The sequence below is a fragment of the Taudactylus pleione genome, unplaced genomic scaffold (assembly GCF_031769625.1).
Source record: "Taudactylus pleione unplaced genomic scaffold, aTauple2 ptg000611l, whole genome shotgun sequence".
Taxonomy (NCBI): domain Eukaryota; kingdom Metazoa; phylum Chordata; class Amphibia; order Anura; family Myobatrachidae; genus Taudactylus; species Taudactylus pleione.
In genome coordinates, this window is record NW_028285013.1 from 2,706,929 (window position 1) to 2,733,737 (window position 26,809).

At 45.9% G+C, this 26,809-nt stretch overlaps 1 protein-coding gene across 1 annotated transcript in view; it reads left to right on the plus strand.

The window, feature by feature from the left end:
- The window catches only part of LOC148480523 (T-cell surface glycoprotein CD8 alpha chain-like), a 45,562-nt gene extending 27,466 nt beyond the window's left edge, over positions 1–18,096 (plus strand). The window contains exon 6 of the mRNA XM_088454255.1: positions 17,978–18,096. Within this exon, the coding sequence (XP_088310381.1) occupies positions 17,978–18,029 (52 nt within the window). The 3' untranslated portion in view covers positions 18,030–18,096. The remainder of the gene's footprint in view (positions 1–17,977) is intronic.
- Positions 18,097–26,809: the final 8,713 nt, after the last annotated feature.

The following is a 26,809-nucleotide window of genomic DNA, read 5'->3' on the forward strand; positions in this document are numbered from 1 at the left end:
GTGCAGCCGGGAACCTTGTTAGCGAAAGGCGTAGGAGGTTGCTTCCACAAAATGTGGAGAAGATGATGTTCATAAAATGAATGATCAACTCTTCCAGGGAGACCAGCCTCCAGAACGTACAGAGGGACCTGTGGTTCCAGCAGGGACGAATTAATACTCTGTGAGGATGAGGATGTACATAACACTGAAGAGGGTGAGGAATCTGTGGATGAGGAGGATGAGGACGACTTCTTGCCTCCGTAGAGCCAGTTTGTGCAGGGACAGATTAATTGCCAGCTTGTTTTGTGGGGGCCCAAACGAACCAATCATTTCAGCCACAGTTGTGTGGCAGACCCTGGCGCTGAAATGATTGGTTTGTTAAAGTGTGCATGTCCTGTTTATACAACATAAGGGTGGGTGGGAGGGCCCAAGGACAATTCCATCTTGCACCTCTTTTTTTTCTTTGCATTATGTACAGTTTGGGGCCTAGTTTTTCAATGCCATCCTGTCTGCCACTGCAGTTTCACGCCTAGATGGGTCACGTGTTTGTGCCGCCCACTCGTGTCGCTTAGCATAGTCATCCAGCTACCTCGGTGCAACCTTTTGGACATAAAAACACTATTGTGAGGTGTGAGGTATTCAGAATAGACTGGAAATGAGTGGAAATTAAGGTTATTGAGGTTAATAATAGCATAGGAGCAGAAAAACCTACAAATTCTGTGATTTTAGCTGTTTTTATGCTTTTTTTCAAAAAAATACAGATCCAAAACACAAAACCCAGAACCCAAAACACGGAAGGGTGGTTTTGGCAAAACCAATCCAGATCCAAAACACGAAGAAAGATCCAGATCCAAAACCAAAACACAAAACACGAAAAGTGGCCGGTGCACACCCCTAATCATAATACACATCTATTACACTCTATACAGACATAGGGCACTACACCCCCAACATGTCCTGACCAATGTACATGATCATAATACACATCTATTATACTCTATACAGACATAGGACACTACACCCCCAACATGTCCTGACCACTGTACATGACCATAATACACTTCTATTACACTCTATACAGACATAGGACACTACACTCCAACATGTCCTGACCACTGTACATGATCATAATACACATCTATTCCACTCTATACAGACATAGGACACAACACCCCCAACATGTCCTGATCACTGTACATGACCATAATACACTTCTATTACACTGTATACAGACATAGGACACTACACTCCAACATGACCTGACCACTGTACATGATCATAATACACATCGATTACACTCTATAAAGACATAGGACACTACACCCCCAACATGTCCTGACCACTGTACATGATCCTAATACACTTCTATTACACTCTATACAGACATAGGACACTACACCCCCAACATGTACTGACCACTGTACATGACCATAATACACTCCTATTACACTGTATACAGACATAGGACACTACACTACAACATGACCTGACCACTGTACATGATCATAATACACATCTATTACACTGTATACAGACATAGGACACTACACTCCAACAAGACCTGACCACTGTACATGATCATAATACACATCTATTACACTCTATACAGACATAGGACACTACACCCCCAACATGTCCTGACCACTGTACATGATCATAATACACTTCTATTACAATCTATACAGACATACAGTAGGACACTACACCCCCAACATGTCCTGACCACTGTACATGACCATAATACACATCTATTACACTCTATACAGACATAGGACACTACACCCCCAACATGTCCTGACCACTGTACATGATCATAATACACATCTATTGCACTCTATACAGACATAGGACACTACACCCCCAACATGTCCTGACCACTGTACATGACCATAATACACATCTATTACACTCTATACAGACATAGGACACTACACCCCCAACATATCCTGATCCCTGTACATGATCATAATACACATCTATTACACTCTATACAGACATAGGACGCTACACCCCCAACATGTCCTGGCCACTGTACATGATGATAATACACATCTATTACACTCTATACAGACATAGGACTCTACACCCCCAACATGTCCTGGCCACTGTACATGATCATAATACACATCTATTACACTATATACAGACATAGGACACTACACCCCCAACATTCCCTGATCCCTGTACATGATCATAATACACATCTATTACACTCTATACAGACATAGGACGCTACACCCCCAACATGTCCTGGCCACTGTACATGACCATAATACACTTCTATTACAATATACACAGATATAGGACACTACACCCCCAACATGTCCTGACCACTGTACATGATCATAATACACTTCTATTACAATATACACAGACATAGGACACTACACCCCCAACATGTCCTGGCCACTGTACATGATCATAATACCCATCTATTACACTATATACAGACATAGGACACTACACCGCCAACATGTCCTGACCACTGTACATGACCATAATACACTTCTATTACACTCTATACAGACATAGGACATGACACTCCAACATGTCCTGACCACTGTACATGATCATAATACACATCTATTACACTCTATACAGACATAAGACACTACACCCCCAACATGACCTGTCCACTGTACATGATCATAAAACACATCTATTACACTCTATACAGACATAGGACACTACACCCCCAACATGACCTGACCACTGTACATGATCATAATACACATCTATTAAACTCTATACAGACATAGGACACTACACCTCCAACATGTCCTGACCGCTGTACATGACCATAATACACTTCTATTACACTGTATACAGACATAGGACACTACACTCCAACATGACCTGACCACTGTACATGATCATAATACACATCTATTACACTCTATACAGACATAGGACACTACACACCCAACATGTCCTGACCACTGTACATGATCATAATACACATCTATTACACTCTATACAGACATAGGACACTACAACCCCAACATCTCCTGACCTCTGTACATGATCATAATACACATCTATTACACTCTATACAGATATAGGACACTACACCCCCAACATGTCCTGACCACTATACATGACCATAATACACTTCTATTACAATATACTCAGACATAGGACACTACACCCCCAACATGTCCTGGCCACTGTACATGATCATAGTACACATCTATTACACTATATACAGACATAGGACACTACACCCCCAACATGTCCTGACCACTGTACATGACCATAATACACTTCTATTACACTCTATACAGACATAGGACACGACACTCCAACATGTCCTGACCACTGTACATGATCATAATACACATCTATTACACTCTATACAGACATAAGACACTACACCCCCAACATGACCTGACCACTGTACATGATCATAATACACATCTATTACACTCTATACAGACATAGGACACTACACCCCCAACATGACCTGACCACTGTACATGATCATAATACACTACTATTACACTCTATACAGACATAGGACACTACACCCCCAACATGTCCTGACCACTGTACATGACCATAGTACACTTCTATTAAACTGTATACAGACTAGGGGTGAGCGGGTTCGGATTTCTGAAATCCGAACCCCCCCGAGCCCCCCCGATCCGAGTCCGATCCGAGTCAGGCTCGACTTTTCCCGCCTGACTCGGATCTGACATCGAGGCAAAACGTCATCATCCCGCCTTCCGAGTCTCGCGGGTTTTGGATCCTATATAAGGTACCCGCGTCGGCGCCATTTTCTCACTCGGCTGTGGACAGTGAAGAGGGAGGGTGGGAGTTAGTGCTGTGTAGTGTAGTGTAGTGTAGTGCTGCTGTTGTCCACTACTTCAAAGTCCATAGGGGCTGGCTGTGTTGTGCTGTGCTGCTGTTGTTAATAGGGGCTGTGTCCACTACTTCAAAGTCCATAGGGGCTGGCTGGACTGTGTTGTGCAGTCAGTTCCAAAGTCCTGTGCAGTGTCCCAGTCCTAAAGGGGTGCTGTAGTGTTGTCCAGGGGGTGCTCTGTCCATCAGGGGTGCTCCCCCCAAGTGCTAAAAAAATAATATATTTTCTGTGTTTGTGAATTGTGTGCGCAGTAGCCGCACGTGCATCAACAAAGTAGTGCCAAGCGTGCGCCTGTGTCATAAGTAAAGGGCCGGCTGGCTTGACCGTTAAGGGTGCTGTAACCCCCGAAAGTACACTCCAGTCCAAACCAAAAAAAAAAATATTTTCTGTGTTTGTGAATTGTGTGCGCAGTAGCCGCACGTGCATCAACAAAGTAGTGCCAAGCGTGCGCCTGTGTCATAAGTAAAGGGCCGGCTGGCTTGACCGTTAAGGGTGCTGTAACCCCCGAAAGTACACTCCAGTCCAAACCTAAAAAAAAATTATTTTCTGTGTTTGTGAATTGTGTGCGCAGTAGCCGCACGTGCATCAACAAAGTAGTGCCAAGCGTGCGCCTGTGTCATAAGTAAAGGGCCGGCTGGCTTGACCGTTAAAGGGTGCTGTAACCCCCGAAAGTACACTAGAGTCCAAACCAAAAAAAAAATTTTTTCTGTGTTTGTTAATTGTGTGCGCAGTAGCCGCACGTGCATCAACAAAGTAGTGCCAAGCGTGCGCCTGTGTCATAAGTAAAGGGCCGGCTGGCTTGACCGTTAAAGGGTGCTGTAACCCACAAAGTACACTCCAGTCCGAACCAAAAAAAAATTTATTTTCTGTGTTTAGCCGCACGTATATATCAAATCGATATAACATAATTGGAGGACCAAACTTTCTCCGATAAAAATAAAATAGAGAAAGATCAAGAACCACTTCCTCCTAGTGCTGAAGCTGCTGCCACTAGTCATGACATAGACGATAACATGCCATCAACGTCGTCTGCCAAGGCCGATGCCCAATGTCATAGTAGAGGGCACATACAATCCCAAATGGCAAAGTTCAGGAAAATGACCTTGAAAAAGACATTTAAATCAGCTGAAGAGAAACGTAAACTTGCCAATATGCCATTTACGACACGGAGTGGCAAGGAACGGCTAAGGTCGATCCCTAGTATGTTCATGACTAGTGGTTCAGCTTCACATGACGATGGAAGCACTCCTCCCACTAAAAAAATCAAAAGAGTTAAGCTGGCAAAAGCACAGCGAAGAACTGTGCTTTCTAAGAAGATATCACAAATCCCCAAAGAGAGTCCAAGTGTGGTGGTGGTTGCGATGCCTGACCTTCCCAGCACTGGACGGGAAGAGGTGGCTCTTTCCACCATTTGCACGCCCCCTGCAAGTGCTGAAAGGAGCACCCACAGTCCACTTGCTGATATGCAAATTGAAGATGTCACTGTTGAAGTACAACAGGATGAGGATACTGGTGTAGCTGGCGCTGAGGAGGAAGTTGGCGAGGAGGATTCTGATGGTGATGTGGTTTGTTTAAATCAGGCTCCGGGGGAGACAGTTGTTGTCCGTGGGATGAAAAAGCCCATCACGGTCATGCCTGGGCAGAAGACCAAACATTCCACCTCTTTGGTCTGGCAATATTTCTATCCAAATCCGGACAACAACTGTCTTGCCATATGTACCATATGTAAAGGTGAAATAAGTAGGGGTAGGGACGTCAACCACCTAGGAACATCCTCCCTTATACGGCACCTGCAGCGCGTTCATAAAAAGTTACTGTCAAGTTCAGAAACTTTGGCTCAGACCGTAAGCAGTCCAGGGACACCTAAATCCCGTTGTCCTGTTGTATCCAAGCGCCTGCAAACCACACCGTCAACTCCCTCCTCGTCAATTTCCTCCTTAGTCAGGATCGGAAGTAGTCCTGCAGGCCATATCACTGGCATGACTGACTCTCCTATCCGGGATTCCTCCGGAGGATCCTGCATTGCTACGCCTACTGCTGCCGCTGCTGCTGTTGCTGCTGCTGCTGGGAGTCGTTCATCATCCCAGAGAGGAAGTAGGAACACCACTACTTTTACTAAACAATTGACCCTCCAACAGTCCTTAGCGAGGAGGATGAAGTACGACAGCAGTCATCCTGAAGCAAAACGTATAACTGAGGCCTTGACTGCTATGTTGGTGTTAGACGTGCGTCCGGTATCCGCCATTAGTGCAGTGGGATTTAGACAATTGATGGAGGTAGTGTGTCCCCGGTTCCAAATCCCGTCTAGATTCCACTTCACTAGGCAGGCGATACCGAGACTGTACAGAAACGTCAGAAAAAGTGTCCTCAGTGTCCTGAAAAATGCCGTTGTACACAATGTCCACTTAACCACGGACATGTGGACAAGTGGAACAGGGCAGACTAAGGACTATATGACTGTGACAGCCCACTGGGTAGATGTATCACCTTACGCAGCAACAGCAGCAGCGTCACCAGTAGCAGCATCTCAGAAACGCCAGCTCGTTACAAGGCAGGCTACGCTGTGTATCACCGGTTTCAGTAAGAGGCACACCGCCGACAACCTCTTAGAGAAACTGAGGGAAATCATCGCCCAGTGACTTACCCCACTTAGACTCTCCTGGGGATTTGTGATATCTGACAACGCCACCAATATTGTGCGGGCATTACATCTGGGCAAATTCCAGCACGTCCCATGTTTTGCTCACACAATAAACTTGGTGGTGCAGAATTTTCTGAAAAGCGACAGGGGCGTGCAGGAGACGCTTTGGGTGGCCCGAAAAATTTCTGGCCACTTTCGCCATTCAGCGACTGCGTGCCGAAGACTGGAGCGCCAGCAAACACTCTTGAACCTGCCCCGCCATCACCTGAAGCAAGAGGTTGTGACGCGGTGGAACTCAACCCTCTATATGCTTCAGAGGATGGAGGAGCAGCAAAAGGCCATACAAGCCTATACATCCACCTATGACATAGGCAAAGGAGGGGGTATGCACCTGACTCAAGCGCAGTGGAGAATGATTTCCGTGTTGTGCAAGGTTCTTCAGCCCTTCGAACTTGCCACACGTGAAGTCAGTTCAGACACTGCCAGCTTGAGTCAGGTCATTCCCCTCATCAGGCTTTTGCAGAAGCAGCTGGAGAAAGTGAAGGAGGAGCTAAGACGGAGCGATTCCGCTCGGCATGTGGGACTTGTGGATGAAGCCCTTCATTCGCTTTGCCAGGATTCCAGGGTGGTCAATCTGTTGAAATCAGACCACTACATTTTGGCCACCGTGCTCGATCCTAGGTTTAAAGCCTATGTGGTGTCTCTCTTTCCGGCCGACACAAGCCTGCAGAGGTGCAAAGACCTGCTGGTGAACACACTGTCAGCTGAAGCGGAACGTGACACGTCAACGGCTCCTTCTTCATTTTCTCCCGCAACTGGGGCTGCCAGGAAAAAACTTAGGTATCCTAAGCAACCCGCTGGCGGTGATGCAGGGCAGGCAGGACCAAGTTTGGACATCTGGTCCGGACTGAAGGACCTGGCAACAATTTCTGACATGTCTACTGTCACTGCATATGATACTGTCACCATTGACAGAATGGTGGAGGATTACATCGGTGACAGCATCCAAGTAGGCATGTCAGACAGTCCATACCTGTACTGGCAGGAAAAAGAGGCAATTTGGAGGCCCCTGTACAAACTGGCTCTATTTTACCTGAGTTGCCCCCCCTCCAGTGTGTACTCCGAAAGAGTGTTTAGTGCAGCCGGGAACCTTGTCAGCGAAAGGCGTAGGAGGTTGCTTCCACAGAATGTGGAGAAGATGATGTTCATCAAAATGAATTATCAGCTCTTCCAGGGAGACCAGCCTCCAGAAGGTACAGAGGGACCTGTGGTGGTGGATTCAAGTGGGGACGAGTTAATACTTTGTGAGGATGAGGATGTACACACTGAAGAGGGTGAGGAATCGGTGGATGAGGAGGATGAGGATGACATCTTGCCTCCGTAGAGCCAGTTTGTGCAGGGACACATTAATTGCCAGCTTGTTTTGTGGGGGCCCAAACGAACCAATCATTTCAGCCACAGTTGTGTGGCAGACCCTGGCGCTGAAATGATTGATTTGTTAAAGTGTGCATGTCCTGTTTATACAACATAAGGGTGGGTGGGAGGGCCCAAGGACAATTCCATCTTGCACCTCTTTTTTTCTTTGCATTATGTACAGTTTGGGGCCTAGTTTTTCTAACTGCCATCCTGCCTGCCACTGCAGTGTCACTCCTAGATGGGTCACGTGTTTGTGCCGCCCACTCGTGTCGCTTAGCATAGTCATCCAGCTACCTCGGTGCAACCTTTTGGACATAAAAACACTATTGTGAGGTGTGAGGTGTTCAGAATAGACTGGAAATGAGTGGAAATTAAGGTTATTGAGGTTAATAATAGCATAGGAGCAGAAAAACCTACAAATTCTGTGATTTTAGCTGTTTTTATGCTTTTTTTCAAAAAAATACAGATCCAAAACACAAAACCCAGAACCCAAAACACGGAAGGGTGGTTTTGGCAAAACCAATCCAGATCCAAAACACGAAGAAAGATCCAGATCCAAAACCAAAACACAAAACACGAAAAGTGGCCGGTGCACACCCCTAATACAGACATACGACACTACACTCCAACATGACCTGACCACTGTACATGATCATAATACACATCTATTACACTCTATACAGACATAGGACACTATACCCCCAACATGTCCTGACCACTGTACATGATCATAATACACATCTATTACACTGTATACAGACATAGGACACTATACCCCCAACATGTCCTGACCACTGTACATGATCATAATACTCATCTATTACACTCTATACAGACATAGGACACTACACCCCCAACATCTCCTGACCTCTGTACATGATCATAATACACATCTATTACACTCTATACAGATATAGGACACTACACCCCCAACATGTCCTGACCACTATACATGACCATGATACACTTCTATTACACTCTATACAGACATAGGACACTACACCCCCAACATGTCCTGACCACTGTACATGATCATAATACACATCTATCACACTCTGTATAGACATAGGACACTACACCCCCAACATGTCCTGACCACTGTACATGATCATAATACCCATCTGAAACACTCTATATAGACATAGGACACTACACCCCCAACATGACCTTACCACTGTACATGAGCATAATACACTTCTATTACACTGTATACAGACATAGGACACTACATCCCCAAAATGACCTGACCACTGTACATGATCATAGTACACATCTATTACACTGTATACAGACATAGGACACTACACCCCAACATGACCTGACCACTGTACATGATCATAATACACATCTATTACACTGTATACAGACATAGGACACTACCCCCCTAACATGTCCTGACCACTGTACATGATCATAATACACATCTATTACACTCTATACAGACTAGGGGTGTGCACCGGCCACTTTTCGTGTGTTGTGTTTTGGTTTTGGATCTGGATCTTTCTTCGTGTTTTGGATCTGGATTGGTTTTTCCAAAACCACCCTTCCGTGTTTTGGGTTCTGGGTTTTGTGTTTTGGATCTGTATTTTTTTTTAAAAAAGCATAAAAACAGCTAAAATCACAGAATTTGTGTGTTTTTCTGCTCCTATGCTATTATTAACCTCAATAACCTTCATTTCCACTCATTTCCAGTCTATTCTGAACACCTCACACCTCACAATATTGTTTTTATTGCCAAAAGGTTGCACCGAGGTAGCTGGATGACTATGCTAAGCGACACGAGTGGGCGGCACAAACACGTGGCCCATCTAGGAGTGACACTGCAGTGGCAGACAGGATGGCAGTTTGAAAAACTAGGCCCCAAACAGTACATAATGCAAAGAAAAAAAAGAGGTGCTAGATAGAATTGTCCTTGGGCCCTCCCACCCACCCTTATGTTGTATAAATAGGACATGCACACTTAACAAACCAATCATTTCAGCGCCAGGGTCTGCCACATGACTGTGGCTGAAATGATTGGTTCGTTTGGGCCCCCACAAAACAAGCTGGCAATTAATGTGTCCCTGCACATACTGGTTCTACGGAGGCAAGATGTCGTCCTCATCCTCCTCATCCACCGATTCCTTGGATAAAACAGGAAAAAGGGATTTAGGTGACCCTGGACTGCTTACGGTCTGAGCCAAAGTTTCTGAACTTGACAGTAACTTTTTATGAACGCGCTGCAGGTGCCGTATAAGGGAGGATGTTCCTAGGTGGTTAACGTCCCTACCCCTACTTATTTCACCTTTACATATGGTACATATGGCAAGACAGTTGTTGTCCGGATTTGGCTAGAAATATTGCCAGACCAAAGAGGTGGAATGTTTGGTCTTCTGCCCAGGCATGACCGTGATGGGCTTTTTCATCCCACGGACAACAACTGTCTCCCCCGGAGCCTGATTTAAACAAACCACATCACCATCAGAATCCTCCTCGCCAACTTCCTCCTCAGTGCCAGCTACACCAGTATCCTCATCCTGTTGTACTTCAACAGTGACATCTTCAATTTGCATATCAGCAAGTGGACTGTGAGTGCTCCTTTCAGCACTTGCAGGGGGCGTGCAAATTGTGGAAAGAGCCACCTCTTCCCGTCCAGTGCTGGGAAGGTCAGGCATCGCAACCGCCACCACACTTGGACTCTCCTTGGGGATTTGTGATATCTTCTTAGAACGCACAGTTCTTCGCTGTGCTTTTGCCAGCTTAACTCGTTTGATTTTTTTAGCGGGAGGAGGGCTTCCATCGTCATGTGAAGCTGAACCACTAGTCATGAACATATGGAAAGACCTTAGCCGTTCCTTGCCACTCCGTGTCGTAAATGGCTTATTGGCAAGTTTACGTTTCTCTTCAGATGATTTAAATGTTTTTTTCAAGGTCATTTTCCTGAACTTTGTCATTTGGGATTGTATGTGCCCTCTACTATGACATTGGGCATCGGCCTTGGCAGACGTTGTTGATGGCATGTTATCGTCTATGTCATGACTAGTGGCAGCAGCTTCAGCACTAGGAGGAAGTGGTTCTTGATCTTTCCCTATTTTATTTTTATCGGAGAAAGTTTGGTCCTCCATTTATGTTATATTGATATATACGTGCGGCTAAGGCGCACACAAACACAGAAAATCATTTTTTATTTTTGTTGGAGACTAGTGCACTTTGTGGGTTACACCACCCTTTAACGGTCAAGCCAGCCGGCCCTTTACTTATGACACAGGCGCACGCTTGGCACTACTTTGTTGATGCACGTGCGGCTACTGCGCACACAAATCACAAACACAGAAAAAATATATATATTTGGTTTGGAGTGTACTTTGGGGGTTACAGCACCCTTTAACGGTCAAGCCAGCTGGCCCTTTACTTATGACACAGGCGCACGCTTGGCACTACATTGTTGATGCACGTGCGGCTACTGCGCACACAATTCACAAATACAGAAAATATTTTTTTATTTGGTTTGGAGTGTACTTTGGGGGTTACAGCACCCTTTAACGGTCAAGCCAGCCGGCCCTTTACTTATGACACAGGCGCACGCTTGGCACTACTTTGATGATGCACGTGCGGCTACTGCGCACACAATTCACAAACACAGAAAAAAAAATGTATTTGGTTTGGAGTGTACTTTAGGGGTTACAGCACCCTTTAACGGTCAAGCCAGCCAGCCCTTTACTTATGACACAGGCGCACGCTTGGCACTACTTTGATGATGCACGTGCGGCTACTGCGCACACAATTCACAAACACAGAAAATATTTTTTTATTTGGTTTGGACTGGAGTGTACTTTGGGGGTTACAGCACCCTTTAACGGTCAAGCCAGCCGGCCCTTTACTTATGACACAGGCGCACGCTTGGCACTACTTTGTTGATGCACGTGCGGCTACTGCGCACACAATTCACAAACACAGAAAAAATATATTTTTTTTAGCACTTGGGGGGAGCACCCCCGACGAACAGAGCACCCCCTGGACAACACTACAGCACCCCTTTAGGACTGGGACACTGCACAGGACTTTGGAGTGGACACAGCCCCTATGGACAACTGACTGCACAACACAGTCCAGCCAGCCCCTATGGACTTTGAAGTAGTGGACACAGCCCCTATTAACAACAGCAGCACAGCACAACACAGCCAGCCCCTATGTGGACACAGCCCCTATGGACAACAGCAGCACAGCGCAGCACAGCACAGCACAACACTACTCTGCACTACACTACACTATACTACACAGCCCAGCCAGCCCTAACTCCCACCCTCCCTCTTCACTGTCCACAGCCGAGTGAGAAAATGGCGCCGACGCGGGTACCTTATATAGGATCCAAAACCCGCGAGACTCGGAAGGCGGGATGATGACATTTTGCCTCGATTTCAGAATCCGAGTCAGGCGGGAAAAGTCGAGCCTGACTCGGATCGGACTCGGATCGGGGGGGCTCGGGGGGGTTCGGATTTCAGAAATCCGAACCCGCTCACCCCTAATACAGACATAGGACACTACACCCCAACATGACCTGACCACTGTACATGATCATAATACACATCTATCACACTGTATACAGACATAGGACACTACACCCCAACATGTCCTGGCCACTGTACATGATCATAATACACATCTATTACACCCTATACAGACATAGGACACTACACCCCCAACATGTCCTGACCACTGTACATGATCATAGTACACATCTATTACAGTCTTTCCAGACATAGGACACTACACCCCCAACATGTCCTGACCACTGTACATGACCATAATACACTTCTATTACACTATATGCAGACATAGGACACTACACCCCCAACATGTCCAGACCACTGTACATGATCATAATACACATCTATTACACTCTATACAGACATAGGACACTACACCCCCAACATGTCCTCACCACTGTACATGATCATAGTACACATCTATTACAATCTTTACAGACATAGGACACTACACCCCGAACATGTCCTGACCACTGGACATGATTATAATACACATCTATTACACTGTATACAGACAAAGGACACCTCACCCCCAACATGTCCTGACCACTGTACAAGGTCATAATATACATCTATTACACTGTATACAGACATAGGACACTATACCCCCAACATGTCCTCACCACTTTACATGACCATAATACACTTCTATCACACTGTATACAGACATAGGACACTACACCCCAACATGTCCTGGCCACTGTACATGATCATAATACACATCTATTACACCCTATACAGACATAGGACACTACACCCCCAACATGTCCTGACCACTGTACATGATCATAGTACACATCTATTACAGTCTTTCCAGACATAGGACACTACACCCCCAACATGTCCTGACCACTGTACATGACCATAATACACTTCTATTACACTATATGCAGACATAGGACACTACACCCCCAACATGTCCAGACCACTGTAAATGATCATAATACACATCTATTACACTCTATACAGACATAGGACACTACACCCCCAACATGTCCTCACCACTGTACATGATCATAGTACACATCTATTACAATCTTTACAGACATAGGACACTACACCCCGAACATGTCCTGACCACTGTACATGATTATAATACACATCTATTACACTGTATACAGACAAAGGACACCTCACCCCCAACATGTCCTGACCACTGTACAAGGTCATAATATACATCTATTACACTGTATACAGACATAGGACACTATACCCCCAACATGTCCTCACCACTTTACATGACCATAATACACATCTATTAGACTTTATAGAGGCATTTAACACTACACCCCCAACCAGGCTTGCCTACCCTCCCGATTTGGCCGGGAGCCTCCCGATTTTCGGGTGCCGCTCCCGGCCCCCCGGAAAGACAGGCAAGCCTCCCGGAAGTCTCTGACGCTCCCTACCTCCCCCCTGAAACAACTAGAAACCCCCGCAGCGGGGGGGGGGCGGTGACGCAATTCGCGCTGAATCGCGTCATCGTGGCCCCGCCCCCTGCTTCACAACACCGAAAATAATGGCATTGTGAAGAGGGGGCGGATCCACGATGACGCGAAGGTGCGGTCCCGCCCCCGGCTCCATCCCCAATGAGAAACAACCTGACCGGCCCGCCCCGGCTCCGCCCCCAATGGCCGGCCCGGCCCCCTCTGCTAGCCAACAATCAGCTCCCTCCCGGAAGGCTGGAGCTGATTGTCGGCAAGTATGCCCCAACATGTCCTGACCACCATACATGACCATAATGCACATCTATTACACTCTATACAGACATAGGACACTACACCCCCAACATGTCCTGACCACTGTACATGACCATAATACACATCTATTACACTGTATACAGACATAGGACACTACACCCCCAACATGTCCTGACCACTGTACATGACCATAATACACTTCTATTACACTGTATACAGACATAGGACACTACACTCCAACATGACCTGACCACTGTACATGATCATAATACACATCTATTACACACTATACAGACATACGACACTACACCCCCAACATGTCCTGACCACTGTACACGATTATAAATAAGGATGTGGGAAAATCCAAACTAATCTGAGCCCGCACATCCCTAATTATAATACACTTCTATTATACAGACATAGGACACTCCCCCACTACCCCAGTGAGCGGCTGGATATGCGTCTGGTACCTCCTGCATTGAATGTGGATGTGATTTAGGCCAGTGTTACTCGTCTATTTCCATGGACAATTCTGGACAGATGCTGCTGGCCATGATCATTAAGCACCCGTGGTCAACCACTGCACTGTCCAAGGTGGGTGGTATCACCTTCCATGAGGTATTCCTGGCACACACGTGACAACGTAGATCGAGGAATGTTGAATGTCTGCACAACTTCAGAAATTGGATGTCCAACACATCGGACACTCACTATGATGCCCCATTCGAACTCTGATAATTCTCATTTCCTTGCCATGAGTAGCCTACCCAGTGTTCATTCTGACTCACGAGATGTCAGATTACAACTGAGGCAGGTCTGGGCATTTCCAAGATGTCACAGTACGATGATGCTACCTACCATTACCTTTACATACTGCTAACCCATTACTTTTGGCACTTCAGTGAATTATACTGTATACAGACATAGGATACTACACCCCCAACATGACCTGTCCACTGGACATGATCATAATACACTTCTTTTATATTGTATACAGTTATCAGTTATTGTTAGAGATGAGTGATTCTGTTGTGGCTCGGATCATCCCGCCAAGTTTGCATCTCAGAACAAGGCAAAATGGCATATTTCACAGACAAAACCTCTCCTTGTGCCGAGATGACATACAGTATAGCTTTGTCCTGAGATCGGGAAGATCCAATCCAAAACCGGATCACTTATCTCTAGTTATTACACCAATTAAGATGATTAAATTCTGTACATGATCTTTATACAATTCTATTATACTCTATACAGACATAGGACAGTAACATGACCAATACCACAAGCAGAAAAACACCCTTACCACAGGGTAAGCAGAACGACTGTTATGTAAACCATGAAATCATGAACGGTCACACGATAAATGTAGCTGTTTCGTTTCTTTACATTTCATATTACACAGAATGGAAACTTTTTTTTATAAGAAAGTTTATACAATTATGTATTATTACTACCCTTACAGCAGGGATGGCCAAAACGTCGATTGCGATCTACCGGTCAATTGCGGACACTCGACCTGTAAATCAGGCTATTTCTTATTGGCTTGCTGCGCTGAAGCCATGGCTGTCCCTGTTAACTCCCACGAGTGACAGCAGTAGCCAATAAGATTCAGGCTGATGCTTATTGGCTGAGGCCTGGTTCGTACGGTGCAGTGCCCTGGGGGTAGCAAGATTGCAGATCCACCTAGCCCACTATGCTCTGCCGCAATCACTATTGCCCGCTACAATGCATGTTACGCAATAGGTGCGCCCAGCTTATCCTGCCCATCTTCAGCGGTGGGCGCTCCCTGCCTCTGGCCAGCGGCAGTGGCATCAGCTCCTACACCCCAGGAGAGCCATGTTCCAACTGCCCACCCTCAACTTCTCCCTGGAGCAGGCAGCCAGCGTTTGCAAGACGCTGGAGGAGACTGGGAACATTGAGATTGTTAGAGGACTGCACATGTGCAGGATGTTTACTGCGCATGTGCAGTCCTCCACTTGCAAATCTGCTCGCAGTGTCTCCCAGCCTCAGCCTGATTGACAGGCTGCAGCGTTTGGGAGGCGGAGCTGGGGTATTCCTGTGCAGCGTTACTGGAAACGGGGGCGCGCCGCCTCCATTTTCCAGGAGGGACGAGGCCAAAGTATGCATCAGTGTATGCAGATTTCCTGGCCTCGCAAGCTGCCAGGACCATGGCCGAAGGGGCTAACAATTGCATTGGTCATGATGGTGAGCCGCTTGTGTGCGCCTCTGCAATACCGTCCATCTCTGAATTGGGCCCCTAGTCCCTAATATATAGGTGCTCCCCTGGTACCTGTATATACTAATGTTGGCGGGACAGATCCCATGCCCTTTGCCGCAAGGCCATGAGCCCTTTCTCAGGAACATAGATCACAGAAAAATTTCAGCCATTAGAGTAGATACTGAAGTCCAAAAGTCTGGCCAGCCCTGACTTACAGTCTCACTACAATAATTTTAATATACTAAATACATGCTATGCTTCCTGTTATGCAAATGTACCGATTAACAGCTTTGCACCTATATATGATGGAGGCTGGGCTATGCGGAGAGGAGGCAGGCAAAGGAAGGGGAGGGGAGAGCAGTATAGAGAGAGGGAGAGGAGGGAATTGGAGAGAAGGGGAGGAACAGAGGGTACGTTTAATATTCTGTCTTATCCCTAGGGAGGGGCCACTCACCAGAAAGGACCAAATGCTTGGGCCAGTCCACTATAGACCAGGATAATCCAAGTCGAGCAGGCCAGGTTTTCATGGCCACCTGCCCATGTGGAAATATAACATTGGGTGCAGATTGGGCCCGTATGTCGAAAGGCCCAATCTGCGTGGGGATCCCATGTCTCATGGGCCGTTGTACACTGTACACCAATGATGGATACACACTGACATCTCATCAATATAATTAATATATTAATATTGCCATTATTATTTGTTTAACTAATTGAAATAATTATTTAATTATTTATTATTTCATTCATTTCAATTGTGACTTCATTAATGGGGAAGTAGTTAGTCTTCAGTAATGTCGACAGCATTATGTGGGCGTGACAATGCCTACACGTTTGTACCGTCATTTGCAGCATTTTCACTGTCAGCATTATAACGTTAAACATGATCGTAAAGTTATAATGCCGACACTGTTAAAATGTTGCAAATAACATTCGTTTGTGACAAAATTGTCCCATCGATATAATGCTGTCGACATTTTGACTGTCGACAATCCATATGTATCCCCATAAATGTCACCTATTATAGCAAGCCCATTCCACACTTTTTATTTAGTTATGCCATTCTGGTTCTAAATCCTTTTCAAGGTTATGGGGTCTGGCCACAAATGTCTGGGCCTCCCTTGGGGGCTTGGAAGTGGCAGATTACAGTGGGGGTGGCTTCCTATGGGTGCGAGTGTTCACACCCCTCCTATGCTGACTGCGCTTGTGATTTCTCTCGGCTATCCTTGGTATAACATTAATGGTTTAACCGCATCCTCCCAACAATGTGTTTATGGTAGGGATGTGCAGGCTCGGATAGGTTCGAGTTTGCACGCTGAGTTCGGATTTTTCCCTCCAAAAAAACGGAACTCAGAACGAGGCAAAACGTCATCTTGCATGGACAAACATCATCATTCCTGGACAAAAGTCCAGGAATGATGATGTTTGTCCATGCAAGATGACGTTTTGCCTCTTTCTGAGTTCCGTTTTTTTGGAGGGAAAAATCCGAACTCAGCGTGCAAACTCGAACCTATTCGAGCCTGCACATCCCTAGTTTATGGTTAATGTATTCAGCATAGGAACAACCAACTGTGAAAGTCTGTAAACTGAGATGTGTCTTGGAGCTGTATATTCATCAAACTTTTGCTTGTATTTTAGGCCCTTGGAAGAGAACAATGGTAAAAAAAACACCCCAAAGAAGCCTAGATAATGAAAATGAAGCACCACGCTCTCTCCTGCAGGCAATTTGTCACCCATTACATGTAGCAAAGAGAGACGAAACCTGGGTACACACTGATAGATATATCGGCCGTTCCAATGAACGGCCGATATATCTATAATACATCGGAGGATGTGTATACCCGATATGTCTGTGAATGACATCATTCACAGACATATCGGGTCGGCCCTGCACTACAGCAGTTAGCTGACATATCTGAAAGATGTATCGGTCATCTGCTGGTGTGTACGGGCGACAGGCCGATCGTCCGCACACATGCTGCAGGGACTGCTCAGCTGTGACTTCAAGCCTGGAACATGGCCAACCCATAGAACTAGTGTGTACCGGGCTTTCAGGCCTGATCCAGAGACGGTCACAAATCCTGTCACGACTGCATCTTGTAAGAAGTGGCTGTGCGAAAATATGCAAATGGCACAGCCGCCGGGATTTGTAATGAGGCAATCACAGGGGACTTTGCATATCCACCGCATGGGGGCAACCATCGAACCCACATTGGTAAACCATCGGACTTCTGAGTAACCCTACGGTCGTGCGGAATAACCAATGGAACTAAGACGCCGGAGCCTTTACAACTGCGTGCATGATTGCAGACGCAGGCTGTGAGACGCCCCCGAAACAGTCGAGGCACGTCTGCGTCTGAGTCTCCACCCCCCTGTTACTGCTTAGAAACGGTCTCTGACTGTCAATCAATAAATTGTCTCTGCAACTGCCATCTCAGGACCACCGCGGCACATACGCCGTGCGACTCCGATGTATGCGCATTAGAGAAAAAAACATCGGAATCGCAACCGTCTCTGAATCAGACCCATTGTGGTATATCTACTTAAGGTCGATTTTAACATCGATCAAAATTGATGTTGGGTTTCTGGGGCTTAGGGCTCTATCTATTAACATTATTTTTACTAAAATAAAGTGAAAAAGGGTGTTTTCACACCCTTTTCACATTATTTTAGTATCACCTATAGTTACTACAGGGCAATTGGAGTACAATCGTAAATTTCTACTCCAACCCCTAATTATCACTTATTTTTAGTAAGCAGATCGCATTTCCCATAATTGTAATGGGAAATGTGATCCGACCAAAGTTACTAAAAATAAATTGTAAAAAAATGCCGGGGAAAGCCCTGTGTGATAAAAAAATTCAGTTATCCGAGTCCAGGGACCGGTAGTCGGGGCTCCGGTGATGACTCCCCTTCCGGTCAGCTGATCTCCCATACTGCATTGCGACCCGGTCATCAGGTGATCGGGTCCCAGTGCAGTATGGAATATCAGCTGACCGGAGGCATGGAAGACATCACCGGAGCACCGATGACTGCAGGTAAGTGCTATTAAGGGAGGGGGGTCGCGGGGGGGGGGATCGCGGGGGGGTCCGCGATCACGGGGGCGGGGCTTAGCGCCGGGGGGGTAGCAGCGGTGGCCGGTCGGCGCATGCGCGGGGCACTAGTCACGGTATTTTTTTGCGAAAATATCGTGACTAGTGTGCGGAGGGGATTCGCTGGGATTTGTAGTAATCCCTGTGATATTGCCTGAATTCGCAATGCGAATTCAGTCGATAGTATCACACTACAATCTGCATTACAAATGCGGATGTAGTAAATAGAGCCCTATATCACATATTTACTAACACAATTTTTTATTTTGTTTAGCGTTAGTAAATGTGTGATTCAGCTTCAGAAACACAAAATCGATGTTAATCGATTTTGATCGATTTTAAATCGATTAAGATTGATTAAAATCGACCTTTAGTAAATATACCCCTTATGGTGAATAACTATGCATTTTGTCAGTGGTTTCCTTGCCGCCTCAGTGAAATGTATATAATGCCGTCCATTTTTAAACTTACCATTAAAAATTTATAATTTGCTTTGGAAAAGTACAACTATTTTGACCTTTTTTGCTTGATATTTTAGGTGTGGGGCATATGTATGGATTTCAGTAATCTTTCCTTGTGCTTATTGGGGCAGATGCTGTGCTGACCAGAATTTGCAGTAATGACACAGTATCTTTGCACCGAGTTTTGGTGACTCTCCTCCCCCCCATTGTTGCTTTGTGTATTCCTTAGAGGAATGTAGCACAGTGTGATAATATCCGGGTGCCAGCTGCAGATACTGTACATACCAGGAGCAGCTGCTTCTTGCTGTGGCTACGTGAAATTGTGTCATGTTTTTGCACCTGTACAGTATATGAACTATGTATGTTGTTTACATGGAATACAATCAAACGTGAATATGATGCTTATGTTGTCACATGTATATAGATTATTGTTTCTTATTAATAAATAAATATTAAACCATTCCACTTCTGAATTGGAGTTTCATGTAGTTAGGTCAGTGGTCAGGGAACAGGGGTAAATTACCCCACATGGGGTAAAAATGAAATTCCTGGGGGGTAATAATATAGAATGATTCATATGCATGCCCGGTTGTGCCGCAGGGAGGCTCTAAGCCGGATTCCCGCTGAGATGTTATTACCAGCTGGCGCCCGGATCCTTCCCTGCAGCGCCGCGTTAGCTGGAGGCTGGAGTTCTCTTCTGAAATCCAGCTTCCAGCTCTCTCCATGCGCACTATGGGAGAGACGTCATGATGTCTCTCCCATAGTTCCGAGGAGCAGCCGGGCGGACAGGACGGCGGTGGATGCAGGAGCGGGGATTAAGGTAAGTGGTTTTGGGGTTTTTTTTTTGTACAAGTGGCACTACAGGGGCATTATATGAGGGCACTACTACAGGGGCACTATATGGGGGTACTACTACAGGGGCATTATATGGGGGTATTAGTACAGGGGCACTATATGGGGGCACTACTACAGGGGCATTATATGGGGGCACTAATACAGGGGCACTATATGGGGGCACTACTACAGGGTCATTATATGGGGCACTAGTACAGGGGCATTATATGGGGGCACTACTACAGGGGCATTATATGAGGGAACTACTATATGATTTCTTTCCTTTCAAATCAAGAGGGTAACATCGGCATATCTAAATATATTTTGGGGTAAAAGATGAAAAAGTTTCCTGACCCCTGAGTTAGAGGAATTAAAATTTTTTAAAAAGCATTTCAGAGAGATTGTGAAAGTAACACCTATGAGTGCGGTGGTTAGGTGGGCGTGTACTGCTACATCTGAGAGAATTGAGTTACATCCACAGGTAAATAAGCCACAAAGCAGTTAGTAAGATCTACTTGTTGATGAGAACACACTGATACATTTCAGGGCTTGCTCATATATTGTATTTTACAAGGGGTTCCATATAAGTGTCCAAAATAAACTTTATATGAAAATGCATGTAGCCATGGGGTTCAGGATGTACAAAGGGCCTCATTTATCAATGATGCATAGCTTCTTTAATGCTCGATAAAGAGGTTATGTCATCCTTTCTTTATTCAACAGTGGTAATCTAAGATGGGGAGAGCACTGCAGTGAGAACCAGCGGTAATCTTTAGATGGTGAGAGAGATACGGTCCCCATTGCCGACAATGGTGACCCAGCGCTGCCTTTCCGGCTTCATCTAAGCCTACCGGGCACTGCCGGGTAAACGTGTCATACCCTTGCGCAGACGGACCACCGCGCATGTGCATTACACAGAAGCCCGTCACTGGCTGTGTTAGGCTGCCAGTAGCTGAGCGGAAGAACTCGCCAACCAGGAGAACTTCGCTGGACCTCCCTGGAACTCGCCCTGAGCTCCATTAACACTAGAACTGACCCTGGTAAGGATGTGATTAAGCCGCCTATGAATATGCAAAACATAAGATAATACTGTATGGAAATTCACGGGCAAGTTTGCCCTGTTTTTCAAAAATGGAAATTTACTGAAGACCAATATGGGTGGCAAAATACAAATTTCTTTGAAAAACACGGGTGAAAACACAAATTGAAGTAAATACACCATTGACCAAACTCGCAAGTACTGTCGACATGTAGAAATACAACACGGGCTTTTACCAAGAATCGTATCTACTGACCGTAAATGGAGCAAACTTGGGTCAAAATAAAAGTAAAAAATAGTCGCTCTCCTGTGCAGCATGTGTTATCAGAGGCATGCACAGTACAGTGATCTGAGCGTAACACAGCCATTAAATGGTTACATTTAAATAAAAATTACGTGGGGTCCCCCCTCAAAAGCATAACCAGCACCGGGCACTTAGAACCGGCCATGGTCCTAAAAATACAGGTAAAAAAATTGCCTAGGGGTCCCCAGTATTTTAAGGGGTTGGGTATGAAATAACGACGCCTTACAAGCCGCCGGTTCAAATCCCGACGAGAGAAGCCCGACAGATGAATACCCCAATGCTGGCTCGTAAGTATACTTAACCCTCCCCTCTCCCCCCCAAATCTCCCTTGGGGGTGCCTAACCCCAAGTCGCCCCCATGGTGCCTAACCCCCCTCCCCGCACCCTAAGCCTAACTCTCCTGGGGGGTGCCTAACCCTATCCTCATCCTCAGTGGTGCCTAACCCTAACCCCACTTCCCCTAGCCTACACCTAACCCTCCCGGGGGGCTAATGATAGGCGTCGGTATTTAGACGCCTATCTTTAGTGTCAGAATTCTGGCGGGCAGCATGACTACATCCCATTTTAAGAAACAGCACTAGACTCAACTAGTAGGGGGGTAATGCCTCAGCCAGGGGGCACACATGACAAGGTCACCCCAGCCAAAGCAATAACTCCCCTAACTAATCAGCCCAGGCCGGGGATTCCTCGGGAAGTGCCCCCCCCAATAAAGGTCTCCCCCCTCCCGTGTAGACCCCAGGCCTGGGCTGATGCTCAGGGCTATCCACTGCGCCCCTGGGTGGTGGGTGCAGGGTTGATGTATGTCAAGAATAGAGCTGAACAAACTATTCATCAACACTAAAATAAGGACATTTTCCTTAATTAACGTTATTTTAGTATTCATGAAGTATCTTAATGCAGGAGATATCACTGATATCTCCTGGTTAAGTCCCCCTGCATTAATTTCCACACTCCCCATACATTATGTACGGGGAGTGTGGAAATATGGTATTCATAAAATTCCGAAAATTATGTATTGTAAAATAAATTTATGGTATTCATAAAATTCCGAAAATTATGTATTTTCGGAATTTGATGGTGTTAATATACGCCACTGTGAGGTGGTGTATAGTAGGTAACACTTACCTACTTTCAGCTGGACAGGTCCCCCGGCGTCTTCCTCTGTCGCTCTGTTCCCTCCTCTGGCTTCTGTGGCTGCTCTGACACTGTGTTCTCCCAACAGAACACAATAAAGTTTAGAAAAAAAAAAGTTGGTTTTTTTTCTGTGTTCTGCCGGGAGAACACATGACAGCAAAGCAGACAGAGCTGGAGGCTGCTCCACGGGCAGGTAAGTCGGGACGGGGGGGAGGTGAGCGGTGGGGGGAGGGGACACACACAAAATTACCGCAGCTGTAGGCAGTGCTGCACATGCGCTGGTTTTACAGATGTAACAGCACATGCGTAGCACTGATTCCAGCTGCGGTAAGTTAGAGTAGAGAGAGATAACTATCTATTTCCTGAAAAACTGTCATCGCAAAAATGACAGCTTTTCGAAGTAGTTAGTTATGGGGAGGAGGAATGATGAATTCCTCCGTGCGAGTTCTAAACCTAATTACCTCCAGAGACAGTTTAGGTATGATGAATAGGCCCCATTGTCCTTTAAAGTAGGGTCTACAGGTCCCTGCAAGCCCGCCCCGCTTGCTGGCACTTGGAGAACCACAAGTGCCAGCAAGCCCAGGCATTATGGTCCCGCTAGTGCCTATAGTCCCCCTGCAAAGGAAATATTAAAATAATGACAGTACGTACACCGAATGTTTTATTATTTTATTATACATCCTCCTTGGCACCGGTCGGTCCTCTTCTCCAGTAGGCATCCTAGCCGCCGGTCGGTACTCTTCTCCAGTAGGTATCCTAGCCGCCGGTCGGTCCTCTTCTCCAGGAGCATCCCAGGGGGTGTGAAAAAAAAAAAAAAAGGAAAAGGAAACCCAATCTTTTATGGATCGCCATTGCGAAATATATTAATGTCTTCCAAAACTTAGTCAAGCATAGGGACACCCACTTCTGCCTTCTCATATCCATCCAATGACGGGCATCAGCGTAAACATCAGTAACACTGACACAGATCAGGCAGCCACGCAGCTTCTGAGTGAAATCTGACCTGTCTCAAACACAGCATCTCTTCGGACAAGCTGAGAGCTCTCATGCTGTGAAGGAGATCGCAATGGCTAATTTATACACGCCCATGAAACGGCTTTTAAACAGTCCCGACACACTTGGGTTTACCTAGCCACCCCCCTTTACCTCCCCTAAACGCTCACTATCTGTCACTCACTTTGCAAGTGAATCCTCTGTGCCAGCGTAATCACAAACTAATCGCTGTGCGTGTGTAAGGCGACATTCACATATGTGCATAAATATCGGTATTGCGTAAATCTCGGTTTCATGCCCATAGCATGCAGGAGAACATCACACTGCAAACAGCTGAGGGGGGATTAATAACAATAACTATACTTTTAGTTCCCACCACTATTAAATACTCATCATACACATAACACACACACACACCACACGCACACACACACGCTTTACTAGATTTTAGCCTGAACACTGCAATATTTATTTATTATTTATTTATTAACAGTTTCTTATATAGCGCAGCATATTCCGTTGCGCTTTACAATTGGAAACATTGATAGAACAAAACAGGGTAATAACAGACAGACATAGAGGTAAGAGGGCCCTGCTTGCAAGCTTACAATCTATAGGGAAATAGGCATTGATACACAAGGATAGGTGCTATATATATTGCAATTTGGTCCGGCCAGAACGCAGAGTTTCTTGGTGGGCTGCATGATCCAGTCACACAGGAATGTCGGCCAAATGTCAGGAGTATGTGAAACAAAGACAATATGTGAGGTTATGTGTGGACTGTGAGAGGGGATGTAATAAGACATGGAAGCTATGAAGGTTATGTGGTCGGTTCTGGAATCTGATAAGCTTGTCTGAAGAGGTGAGTTTTCAGGGAACTCTTGAAGGATTAAAGACTAGAGGTAAGTCTTAATGTGCGTGGTAAGGCATTCCATGGAGTGGGGGCAGCCCGAAGAAAGTCCTGTAACCGTAAATGGGAGCAAGTAATGCGCGGGATGAGAGACGCAGATCTTGTGCTGAGCGGAGAGGTCGGGTTGGGAGATATTTTGAGGTGAGTGAAGAGATGTTTGTTGGTGTAATTCGGTTAATGGCCTTATGTGCAAGGAACAGTGGGCCTGATTCAGAGCCGCTCGTAAGCGGCCGCTCGTTCGCTCCGAGCGATGTTTGCCCAACTGCGCATGCGTACGGATCGTAATACGCATGCGCGAACCAGTCAGTGCGGCCAAAAATCGTTTGTTCGCTAAATAGCGAATGCCTGCTATTATGAGTGACAGAATGAGGCGTATGTGGGTGGTAACAGGGGAAGGTGCTTGAAAACGGGGAGTGGAGATCCGAACGCAGGCGTGCTTAAAGGTCAAAGCGGGCGTTTTAAGGGTGTGCATAATTAATACAGCAGCGTCATTGACCACGTCACTGGGTTATTTTATAGCCAGAACTGCTCGCAAGATTGTGGTAGCAAAAACCAACCACAAGGATAGCGAGCAGTTCATACGCTGGTCGATGTACTCGATTAATCTAATAAATAGCGGACATGACGTAGGATGCGAGCGGCCAGGGGGCGTATTTTAAAAAAAAACGACCGCAAGTTTTGTTCGCTCGTTCAGACATAGAGGCGTGAACAGACCGCAAAGAGCGAACGGTTCATTTGAATAGCCACCCCTATTTTCTGGACGAACGACCGCAAATAGCGTCCGGCTCTGAATCAGGCCCAGTATTTTGTATTGAATATGGTAGAAAACCGGCAACCAATGGAGGGACTGACAGAGCGGGGCAGCAGACGATGAACGTTTGGCAAGGAAGATAAGCCTCGCAGCTGCATTCATAATGGATTGTAATGGTGATAGCCTGTTTTTGGGAAGACCAGTAAGGAGACTATTGCAATAGTCAATGCGGGAAAAAATGAGTGCATGGATTAGAGTTTTTGCAGTGTCTTGTGTGAGATATGGTCGAATTTTGTATATGTTTTTTAGCTGTATGTAACATGATTTTGAGACAGATTGAATGTGGGGAACAAAGGACAGTTCAGAATCCAGGATGACACCAAGGCAGCGAGCTTGTGGGGTGGGGTGGGGTGGATTGTTGAGTTATCAACAGTGATAAAGAGATCAGATTGGTAACTGTTATTGGCCGGTGGAAATATAATTAATTCTGTTTTAGAAATATTAAGTTTCAGGTGGCGAGATGACATCCAAGATGAAATGGCAGAAATACATTCAGTGACACGGACCAATACAGATGGTGATAAATCTGGAGAGGATAGGTAGATTTGAGTATCATCCGCATACAGATGGTACTGAAATCCAAAAGAGCGGATTAGTTTGCCAAGAGAGGTGGTATAGATTGAGAATAGCAAAGGACCTAAGACAGAGCCTTGCGGTACTCCAACTGATAGAGGTAGCGAAGAGGAGGCAGAATCAGAAAAACGAACAGAAAAAGAGCGATCAGATAGGTAGGAAGAGAACCAAGAAAGAGCTGTGTCCTTAAGACCTAGGGATTGTAATGTTTGTACGAGAAGAGAATGGTCAACATTGTCAAAAGCAGCAGAGAGATCTAGAAGAATTAGAAGTGAGTAATGGCCTTTAGCCTTGGCAGTGACCAAATCATTTACTACCTT